Below are 11,135 nucleotides of genomic sequence, written 5' to 3' on the forward strand. Positions count from 1 at the left end.
CGAACGAGATCCAGTTGTAGGAGTTGAACGCGTACGTCGGATCTTCTTGGAGATCCGGCGGCAAGATCGCTCGGCGACGGCGCACCTCGTCCCGGCGCTCTCGGCCCTCGCGCGGAACTGGGGGGACCGACACGCGCCTGGAGTTGAGGTACCAGCCTCCTCCAGGCAGGTTTGCGTCCGACCATGGCACCGGCCGGTTTTTCTCCGAAAGGCGGCGCAAACTCGATGCGGACGTACTGCCCGATCCGTGGCTTCTTGCCGAACTGCGAGCCGCTAGCCTCGTGGTCGTTCTTGGTCTTGCGGAAGAGCCAGCATTTCTTCCCCATGGCGTCGGTCGGGTGGATAGTGTGGGCTCTAGCAATGCTGTGGTCGGGGAAATGGACGCTGTCAGCGTCCCTTTAAGAGGCTCAGACGCCATCTCGCCTTCAATGTCCTGGCACTGCGACGCCGCCCAACTGCGCACGCTCGTGAAAGCCGAGACGCACCATTAACGTGGTCCTGGAAAGCCTGCAACGCGCCGCCCGTAAGTAATGTCGCGGAAGACGAAGCAGCTGTACCCCTGGTAGGCCGGCCCGTGCGAGGACCGGACGGACGACCGCTGCGTCCGTGCAGCGTCCGCCGTGGGCCAGGTTTGCGTCTCTGCGGACAACCCGGTCATTACGTGTCGCCCCATTGAAGATGTCCTAATACAAAAAATGAATGCATGCAAATCGAAACACAAAATTGGCTACACGGAAACAAGTTTGAGGCATATATGGTTTGAACGCTACACTGCACACATACTGCCTGACGTAGCCGGAAGAATATACCCGACGGATCCCTACCCAGGCTACCTTGCTCTCTCCCCCAAATCTCCACTCCCCAATCAAATCCACCACCACCACTCCCACCGCCGCCGCAAAGCGACGCGACGCCATGGCCGGCGCGGGCTCCTCGTCAGGCGGGTCGGGCGGCGGCGGGGGCGGCGGCAGGGAGGGCGACTGGGACTGCGGCGGCTGCAGCAACCGCAACTACGCCTTCCGCTCCCTCTGCAACCGCTGCAAGCAGCCGCGCCTCCTCGTCGACCCCCACACCCCGCGCGACTCCAAGTGGCTCCCACGCGCCGGCGACTGGATCTGCAACGGTACACACCCCAAACCCAACCCCGCCTCGCCCCAACTAACCGCTGTAGGAGCGCAAGCTTCCATTCACCATCACTGCTCCTCCAATGGTAGGAGGCTAGCTCGTATTGTGCTGTAACATGGGCTAGGATATGCCCCACTCCCAGTCTAACTTAAGTTTGTGATCTCGCTCCACACACCCGCATCAGAGGTCTAGCAACCATATCATTCATGTCTTCTTTGCTTAAATCATCTTGTTCAGGTTTATCTGCCGTTTCTGTAAGTTAGGAGTCTAGTGGTAGTGGCTTTAGCGTGATATGGTATATGGCTGTAATATTATTACATAATGGTGTTTATCATGACAAGGAAAAACATGGATGTAATGTAATCCTGGGGTGTGGAGGTCTGGTTAAGAAGTTATTTCTGGAAGCATTTTACTTACCAAGTCTATGTTTCGTGCTCAAGTATTAGAGCATGCATCTACCATCAAGTCGGCATGAAATGTTTGCGTAAATTTCTAGTTGCATGCCTTATGTGTCGAAGCTTTTAGATTACTGCTTCTATTTATTTTTAATCATTAGTATGTATGTTTCTACTAGATGAGTTTAGAAAAAAAAAACTACCACTATGTTTACTGAGCAAATGACTAGTGTGTGTGTGTGCTTATTCTCTTCTTTGGGTTTGTGCGGGATGGCCGGTGTGCGTGTACTTCGGTGCGTTGTCGTGGTGCCTGGTGTGGTGGTTGGTTTGTGCGTGCGGCAAATGGATGAGTAGGTTGCAGTAACAATAATTATGCATCCAGAAAGAACTGCAAAAAGTGCGGCCTGCCCAAGGAGGAAGCAGCCATGCCAGCAATGGGGGGGCTGCTGCCAGCTTACGCAGATTACATGGCTAGGGTGCAGCAGATTGAGAATGCTGGCTACAAGATGAACTTTGGGATGCCTGGAAATTCAGCTCTGCAGCAGCAGCTGCTTGCTCATGCAAACTGGCAGTATGGGATGGCTGGTAGATACGGTATGCAGTCTTCTGCCTGGCAATTTGGAGGCAACACCACAAATCAGTTTCAAGTTGGTCCTCCGAAAGACTGGCGTGAGGGGGACTGGCTCTGTAGCTGTGGATTTCACAACTATTCATCTCGTACTCAGGTAATCACATATTAGTATGCTTGTTATGAAAAATTTAGCTCTCAAACTAGTCATTATTGATGTAGTACTATCTTGCCTTTTTCTGTAATACATATGAACTTCGTGTGGGATAGCAAGTTGTTGCTAACTTTAGCTTGGCCCTGATACTACCGCTTCTCAGGTCATCATTAGTATTTAATATGTCCGACCTAGTTGCTCTTCTTATCTTCTACTTTTCCTCACTTACTTCCATGTCCGCTCTTAAACATAACATACATTGACAGCAAGTTGTTGCATCTCACGCAAATATATTACCTTCCTTGCTGTTTGTTCTCTACTTACGTACTAATTCTAGTTTCAATTTCTCTTTACTATGCCTATTGTATATGGAGTGCACAGCGTGCTTGACTATTTTCCTTATTCTATCTTTTCCAGTGCAAAGAGTGTAATGCACCTGTCCCATCAGGCATGGCCTCTACAACAATGAAAACCACAGGAACAGATACTTCTTCCAGTAAGACATCTCTGCTCTGCTTTCATATAATTTAAAACTCACGCTCTTAACTGAGAAAAATATACCTTGTGAGTCGAATGGGTAGAGAACTTTCCTATTTACTGGCCTTTCAAAAGGTTGTGTTCTGCTTTGCCATCACAAATAGGTTAATTACCCTGATATTACATGCAAATTCAGAAGTGCTGTTTTTCACAGCTGAAATATATGTCATCTTAAAATTAATTAATGGGTTAATGTTGGCAGATGTTTCTGCGTGACTTCTCCATGATCAACATAGTGTGTAAACCTCTAAAAAAACGTTGATAATAACCACGCACACTGTTTCTTCTTGTTTTCTGAATCTGTTGACTTGGCTGCTGTAGTGATTCATGTAGCATAGTGTTATCATACTCCGTATTCAGTTAACTGTGCCATTCTTTCTTTCTTTTGCTTAATCTAGTTCGCTGTGGCAAGTGGCAAGTGGCACGTTACATTTTTAACTGCTATCAAGTATCAATGTGTAGTTCAGTAATCATTCTGAAAATTCTTGCTGTTTCAGCACTAGGTAATAAGCGTTTGGCATCAGAAGAGCTGGCTAATGACTGGGATAATAAAAGACTTAATCCAGGAAATGCTGATTATCCACTTTCAGTATGTCTTGTGGGCCTTTTACTTTTCATTGATGGTTTACCTAATACTTACATGATCTTGATGTATTTTCCAATCTTATTGAAGATAGCAGGCTCAGACAGAGCTGGACAGACGGCTTATTCGGGGTATGACAATGGGCACACAACGGCATTACCCTCTGGACAAATTTCAGCGATGCCTGGTGTTGGACAAGGGTAATATTTCTCATAAATATAGATTCTCATGTGACAAATCCAACACATGTAGTACTGTTTTCATTAAATTGGTCCTAGGTTGCATCTTAAGGCCCAGCAGCAAACCTGGTAGTACAAAATTTGTGCATTTGGTTCAGTGCATTATATGCTCTGAAAATGTTAATGTGCGCAAGACATTGATGAGGGTATAGCATCAAAAGGTCACTATACTTGTTTACCGGTGTTATCTTAATTGATTACCAATATTATGTCACCATATTTGGGAATTGATTACCAAGATTATGTCAGGAAGCAAGATATGTTTTGTTTAATATGAAATTTGGGAGTGATTGCCAAGATTACGTCACCATTTTTATTGTTTTGTATTCATTTGCATGGACCTTTTCTGTTCGTCGCACAGTAAAATTGAAATTGGCACTGAATACTGTCTAGTTATTTTGGACTAACTCTTGCAGAACTACATAACGTCTTGTTGCACAATCTTGGTGTTGCCATTCATGAATGAATGCATCCTGAAAAGTGCTGCTTATGCTACGAGTAGTTATTTTGGACTAACTCTTGTAGACCTATATAACGTCTCGTGGCACAATCTTGGTGTCGCCATTCATGAATGAATGCATCCTGAAAAGTGCCTGCTTATGCAAGTTACTATTAATTTTGCACTGGACATGAAGTAGCTAACTGAGTACATGTGTTCTTGTGCCTTACCAGAGCAAAATGGCGCGAAGGGGACTGGCTGTGCAGCAACTGCAACAATCATAATTATGCATCTCGTTCATTCTGCAACAGGTATGGTGTTCTGGTCTCTTTTTGTTCATTATGCCCCCCTTTTCTATTTGTGTCAACATGCATCAAATTCGTCTTTGTCGTCCATAGATTATCTTTCTTCCCTTTCATAGGATGCATTTGCCAAGTGTTGCGGGTTGATAGGGGCTGTTTACACCTGATTCGAGTTAATACTGGACAGCAGATGCGTGTTGGCGCCTTGCCGGCAGCCACACCTCATGGGCTGGACCGCAGGACTTGGATAAACTGGTTTATTCTTTTGCTTAATTGATAATGGGTGGCTGACCTAGCCCCTAAGGCCTCGTTCGGCACACGTGTATTACCGAGTATTTTGAGCCGTGTCTTGGGTGGAAACTGGAAACACTTCAATCACAGGAAGAAACTCGCGAACGTCGTCTCCTATCCCAGAACTGCAACCTCTCACCAAGGCAACCAACGACCACCCTCCATCCGCGGAGGAATGGACTGGAGAGGTCGCGTCGCGCAGAGTTGCAAATTTGGCCTTCATGCTGCGTCGCTAGAGCTCTACGCATCGAGCGTCAAAAACGCGAGGACTCTGGCGTGTCTCAGATCCACTTCAACCCTACGAGTTTTCTAGAGTTTTCTGTGTTTCAGCCCGTCCAAATCCGGTCTACCGAACATGCTATAAAGTGTTTCTACGTGTTTTGTACTGAGCCGGTAAGAAAAATACACGGAAAAACCTGTCAAAACTCTCCGGCCGAACGAGGCCTAAGCAGGTGTCACCCTTGTGTATGGGTCAACTCATATGAGGCCAAGTTAGATCCCATATCACCCAGTAATTACCTTGGCCAAACCAAATCCGTTCGGTATCTGAGTCAGCCCAGATCTGTTGGATAGTCATTCACTATGACCTCAATCAAATCCGCATTTAAGTGTTCCACATATTTGGCATTTCAACATCAATCAACCATTGCATTGCTGTTACCATTTTAATGCTTGACTGTGCCTTGAATATGATGGTACATTCTCACAGCCTCCTGTTTTGAAGTGTCTGTCCAGTCGTTGCAGCAAGTTGACTCGTGGTTTTAACTCGGGAATGAAATCTCTTGCAGGTGCAAATCTCAGAAAGAATCTTCAGTTCATCCTGGCGCGCTGTAGCTTACTTGTGCATTTTGCCACCGCGGTTATTCAAGTATTGGAGATTCCTTAGCTCTGCTGCAAGCTGATTAGTAGCTGGGCCACCAGGATTGTTGTTTGTTTGGGGTTTTGTCTGAAAGTCTAATATTGCTTATTGAAGTTTGCTTTTGTTTATGTCTAGAATAAAATGTTTTTTCATGTATGTTCAAGTGTACCATTCAGTTGTTGGAACAATTTGTTACTCTTAGTACCCAGACAGATATACTATCCAGACAGATACGACAGAATGTAATGTAATGCTTGATTTATTTCCAAGTGCTTATGCAGGATTCTATTATTTTTCTGAACCACCTTGTGTGAAGGTCATATCCTGTTTCATTGTTTTATTCAGTTGATAGCACCTTTGTTATTTTCGGAAATGCATACATTATATTTAGACCTGCTAAAGGTATTCGTTTAGTTAGTGGCCTAAATTGTGTTTGTGAAGCCTAACATGACATATCATAGAAAGAAATCACAGATTCAAACTACACAGGAAGACACAGTTGCTTACATTGTTGCAAGATGAGGAAATGTTTCAGACGTTCGAATTTTAAATGCGAAAACTGGTAATACCCACGAGTATCTTGCCAACAGGGTAACATAGTCAATTCTCGGATTTGCATGCAGAGTTTCATGAAAGAAAATAACAAAAACCAGTATATTCAAGCACCACACTTATTTTTAACAGCCTTGGGTGCATATGCTCCTACCACCGGAAAAATATTTTAAAATCTAAAAAAAAAAATCCAAATTCGAATTAATTTTGGTGGTACATCGCTACATTCTATGTGCTCAAAGTTTTGCAGGAAAACAACATTTCTTGTGTCATGTATTAAAATGTCTTATGAAAACTTCTTATAGGACCAAATTTTGTCTTTTTAAGGATACAAAAAATATTGGCTTTTCGTGAAACAACTTTATAAGCACATAGAATGTCAAAATGTACACGCAAAATTTCTTGTCAGATTTTTGATATTTAAAACTTAATTCAAAAACCTATAGTACATGCACACGGAGAACACAACCGTTTACATTATTTTTCCTCAATTTTTTCCACATTTAGAAAATTGATTTTCTCATTCACGAGCATATGTATTCAGGTTCACGTTCGAATTTCCCAGTTTACCCTACTTATAAGCACTCATGATCATATGAATCCCACCACAAATGTCATTCAGTTATACGTCAACAAACAGAAGACATGTCATCCTCCCTAATGTACAACACTCGAACAGTTTGACCTAAAATTCTACGAGAAACTGTTTTATTGTCGTATAGCGAACAACAATGCATATGCGGGTAGATCTCCCCGTGTACATTCATCTACACTCTACAGCGGAATGTTCCAAAGAATGATGGTATATACACCTAGCAAACCCGTTAATGTTATCGATGCTATAGATTGGGATCTCTGGATGAGTTGAATTCTAGATAGGCTTGCGCCAACATTTCACCAAGCTGGAGTTGAGCTTCCGTGGAGAGGTGTAACTGATCATCGCTGAGTGGCAGGCCCATAGCATCAACATAAATAACGTTAGGAAGATTGACATTTCGCTGAGCTTCCCTCACAATGTCCGTGTAATTCCCCTCCCCTGATGCAAGACCAACCTGGAAAGAAAAAGAACCATTATATAAAAAAAAATCTTACTATGAGTTAACAAAGAAAAAGTGTACTGCTAATTTTGTGTACTAAAAAATGTATTCGGAAAGTTGTGCTAGGATCAAGGCTTTAGCAATAGGTTATGAATAGTCCAGTCCCAAAATCCAGATCACTTCGGTACAAGCTTTGTAAAACTACGCTAGTACACTTGACAAACTTCCCAAGCACAACTTATTTCTTTGTGAATATGCAGACAGCAGACTAAAATTATGCCATGTGGAAACAAATGCAGGTCTTTTCTACGTCAAATGAAATTTGCAACACACTTTCACATGATTGCACCCTAAAGTTGTTCTGTTATGTTTGAGTGACGTGTACTTAAAAACAGAGCATTCATACAGATTATGGAATCTGGATTCAACCAATGTCCAATACTACCTCCGTTTCAAGGAATAAGGCGCATGCGTATTCCAAGACGAACTTTGACCATAAAAATTGAGCAATAAAATCTTGATTATATTATATGTAATTACTATGGTTGGATTCGTATTGTTAATGATACTAATTTCATACAAACAATCTTTATCTATTTGAAGTAATTTTTAGTCAAACAAAAAGCACGTAAATCGAGGACGCCTTGTTCCTTGAAACGGAGGTAGTATTCAGAAACATCAGACCCACAGATTCTAGACAGAGAATGGAGTGACTGCATAACCACCTCCTGGTGCTGGTTGGCAACATGCCCTTGTTTTAAATGTTGGATGTTATCCGCTCATAAACATATCGAACTGGTCTATCATAGTACTATCAGAAACATAATAAGACTGGTCTATCATAGTACTATCAGAAACATATCGAACTGGTCAGCAGTCATGTTATCCGCTCATAAACACAATACATATAACGACATGGAGTCAAAGCAAGAAAACGATGGGGATACAATCATATTAAAAGACAGGTTGGTGCTAGGTTGTATGCTTTTTCACACGTTGATTTGAAAGGCAGACATCGAAAGATAGTTTGGCAAGATAGATTGGTGCACAATGCTTTAAGTTAGGGGCAATGTAGAAACAACAATTTCCATTTACATCTGATTTTTATTTTCTTCCATGATTGCTAGCACTAATTTTGTGTTGTTTGGCACTATGCTATAGTATTATTTTACATGCAACCAGCTGGCAACTTTAGGTAGGACCATTGGAGATAGTGGAAGACCTGGTAGATTTTAGGCTCTTGTATTTCCCATTTCTGATAGAACATGGGCCAGTCTGGCTGGCAGGCTCATCACCAAACTAAGGCAAGACAGAGCAGAGTAGGTTACAAGTCACATATCTCAGACTGGTCCAAAATCCTAGCACAGCTTCAAACGATGGATTGGACACCACATGGGCTGATATCAATCTCCACGGTGCGAACTAACTGACTCCAGGGAATCAATAACTCATCATTCCCTCATCATAGACTGTCACAACATTTCGTCTGAGTGGTTAAACCATTCCATTATATGCCCTTGTGGAACTTGAGAAGCTGTCATTTACTCATTTCTAATTGATCTTGGTGATGTTTTGACTCATGTCTGTCTTTGGTTAATATAATAATAAACCACCAGTTGATTTACTCAAACATGTGACAAGTGCAGTACTGCTAACCTAATTTTCTGTCATAGTACTATCAGAAACATGTTAAACTGGTCACCAGTCATGTTATCCACTCATAAATACCATACATATAACCGCATGGAGTCAAAGACAAGAAAAATGATAGTACAGACAGGCCAGTACTAGGTGGTATGCTGCTTAATGTGTTGCTTTGGAGATGCCATGTCCAAAGTTAGATTGGCAAGACAGGTTGGTGCACAATGCTTCAAGTTATGGGCAATTCGGAAACAACAATTTCCATGTACATCTTTTTTTTCTTTTTTTCCATGATTGCTAGCACTTATTTGGTGGCGTTTGGCACTATGATATAGTGGTATTTACCATGCAACGAGCCAGTAGATTTTAGGCTGTTGTACCATAGGAGTTAATGTTTGTAGAAGGCCTCGTAGATTTTAGGTTGTTGTATTTCCCAATTCTGATAGAGGACGGGCCAGTCTGGCTGGCAGGTTGAGCAATGAACCAACGAAAGACAGAGTAGATCACAAGTCACATATCTTACACTGGTCCAAAATTCTAGCACAACTTGAAAACGTTGGATTGGACACCACATGACTGAGATCAAACTCCACAGTGCGAACTAACTGACTCCAGGGGATCATTTCGTTCCGTCGTCATACTTAGACTGCCACGACATCAAGTTTGAGTGGTTCAATCATTCCACTGATGCCCATGTGGAACTTGAGAAGCTTTCATTTAATCATTTGTAATCGACCTTGGTGATGGTTCAACTCATCTCTATCCTTAGCTATTTTGATGTAACGAGCTGGAGACTTTAGGTGGGACCGGACGAGATATTTGTTTGTGGAAGGCCTGGTAGCTTAAAGGCTGTTGTATTCCCCAATTCTGATAGAGCACGGGCCAGTCTAGCTGGCAGATTCAGCACTAAACGAAGGCAAGTTGAAGTAGGTCGCATGTCACATATCTCACACTGGTCCAAAATCCTAGCACAACTTCAAAGCATTGAACTGGACACCACATGGCCAAGATCAAATTCCACAGGGCGAACTAACCAACTCATCGTTCCCTCATAATGCTTAACTATGAGGAATCACGACGCCTGGTTTGAGTGATTGAATCATTCCATTAATGCCCATGTGGAACTTGAGAAGCTTTCATTTAATCATTTGTAATCAATCTTGGTGATGGTTCAACTCATGTCTCTGTCCTTAGTTATAAAAAAACCACCAGTTGATTTACTCAAACATGTGAGAAATGTGGTACTCCTACTTAATTTTCTATTCATGTCATAGTCATTGCAGAAATGCAGAGTCTCAGTATGCGCCTCTGTACATTATTTCCCTGCGCAACGACGAAAAGCAAGTACCAAGGAGCAGTGGTACAACAATGACAAGATGGATGTTTTGTACAAGAATCACTAGGAGACTTGTGGTACTTCTCTTGGATTGAGTTCTCTAGCTAGTAGTAGGCTCAAAGGTTACTTCTCCCAGCTGGTGCTGGTTCACATGTGATTCAAGCCTGAACTGATACGAGTGTGTAAGAAAACAGTGTAGTCAGCGCATCATCTGACACTGATCACCAATTTCAGCATTTCTACGGGAGTATCAATTTTGTGGTAACGTGTCGGTGAAAAAGGAGCGGACTTTAACCAAAGTTAGGCACGAATTGTTCAGCGCGAGAAGCAAGTGGGAGCAGAATTGTAGCTACCGCCAGCGGAGCAACCACATGGCGTGTTTTCGTTCTGACCTGGATGACGAGCAGGCTGGGCAGGCCCAGATCGGCCCTGAGATCGGCGACGAGGCGCTCCATGTTGCCGCCGTAGGAGCGGGCGTCGTCGGCCTCGACGGTGTCGCTCTCGCCCTGGAACCAGAGCACGGCGCCGAGCGCGCCGCCGCCGTCGGCCACGGCGGCGCGCGTCCTGGCGACGGCCGCCTCGTATAGCGGCTGCCCCCGCGCCCACATCCAGATCCTGGTGCCGCCGACCGCGCACGGGACCAGCCCGAGCACCACGGGCTCGGAGACGGTGGGCTCGGAGAGGGAGGAGGGGGCGGGGTCGGAGAGGAGGAGGCGGTGCGCGAAGGGCATGGCGGGGCCGAGGCCGCAGGTCTTGTGGGTGTCGATGTCGGCGTGGAGCGGCGGGGACGCGGCGACCCAGCGGCGGTCGGCGGCGAGGCGGAGGAGGCGCGGGTGAGGGAGGTAGGGCGCGGGGAGGGGCGCCGGCGGCGCGCCCCGGCCGGCCATGTTGGACTGGCCGGCCAGGAGGAAGAGCAGCTTGGGGCGGTGCGCGTAGGGCGAGGTGGGGGCTCGGCGGCGGGAGGAGGAGGAGGAGGAGGGGAGGAGGCCGCTGGGCGGCGCGGCGAGGAGGAGGAAGGAGAGCAGCGCCGCCAGCGCCAGCGCGCCCAGCAGCGGCCGCCGCGACGGCTTCATCGGC

General features: G+C 45.0%; 2 protein-coding genes across 4 annotated transcripts; one reads left to right on the plus strand and one right to left on the minus strand.

Annotated features, from left to right (window-relative positions):
* The first annotated feature begins 915 nt into the window (after positions 1-915).
* LOC124679321 lies at positions 916-5,793 on the plus strand. 3 transcript variants are annotated; one of them, XM_047215103.1, is made up of 7 exons: positions 916-1,123; positions 1,875-2,245; positions 2,660-2,738; positions 3,277-3,368; positions 3,453-3,562; positions 4,274-4,351; positions 5,422-5,793. In XM_047215103.1, the coding sequence occupies exons 1-7, from the start codon at positions 916-918 to the stop codon at positions 5,465-5,467; spliced, it is 984 nt and encodes a 327-aa protein (XP_047071059.1). In that variant the 3' UTR covers positions 5,468-5,793. The 3 variants fall into 3 exon arrangements, with proteins under 3 accessions (XP_047071059.1, XP_047071058.1, XP_047071060.1); XM_047215104.1 differs by having other exon boundaries at positions 1,028-1,123; positions 1,903-2,245; XM_047215102.1 differs by having other exon boundaries at positions 3,277-3,562.
* Positions 5,794-6,640: 847 nt separating this feature from the next.
* Positions 6,641-11,135, minus strand: LOC124679322 (probable carbohydrate esterase At4g34215). Its single transcript, XM_047215105.1, has 2 exons — positions 10,451-11,135; positions 6,641-7,096 (listed from the first exon to the last, which is right to left on the minus strand). Exons 1-2 carry the CDS (start codon positions 11,129-11,131, stop codon positions 6,884-6,886), a joined length of 894 nt encoding a protein of 297 aa, XP_047071061.1. The 5' UTR covers positions 11,132-11,135; the 3' UTR covers positions 6,641-6,883.

This window comes from Lolium rigidum, chromosome 7 (assembly GCF_022539505.1).
Source record: "Lolium rigidum isolate FL_2022 chromosome 7, APGP_CSIRO_Lrig_0.1, whole genome shotgun sequence".
Classification (NCBI taxonomy): Eukaryota; Viridiplantae; Streptophyta; class Magnoliopsida; order Poales; family Poaceae; genus Lolium; species Lolium rigidum.

Bases quoted from the DNA above. Each gene is read 5' to 3' on its own strand.
- LOC124679321 (XM_047215102.1), top strand. From the start codon at position 916: ATGGCCGGCGCGGGCTCCTCGTCAGGCGGGTCGGGCGGCGGCGGGGGC. The intron at 1,124-1,874 runs GTACACACCCCA...ATGGATGAGTAG, and splicing joins CGGCGACTGGATCTGCAACG to GTTGCAGTAACAATAATTAT. The intron at 3,563-4,273 runs GTAATATTTCTC...GTGCCTTACCAG, and splicing joins ATGCCTGGTGTTGGACAAGG to AGCAAAATGGCGCGAAGGGG.
- LOC124679322 (XM_047215105.1), bottom strand. From the start codon at position 11,131: ATGAAGCCGTCGCGGCGGCCGCTGCTGGGCGCGCTGGCGCTGGCGGCG. The intron at 7,097-10,450 runs GTCAGAACGAAA...TTTTCTTTCCAG, and splicing joins CCAGCCTGCTCGTCATCCAG to GTTGGTCTTGCATCAGGGGA.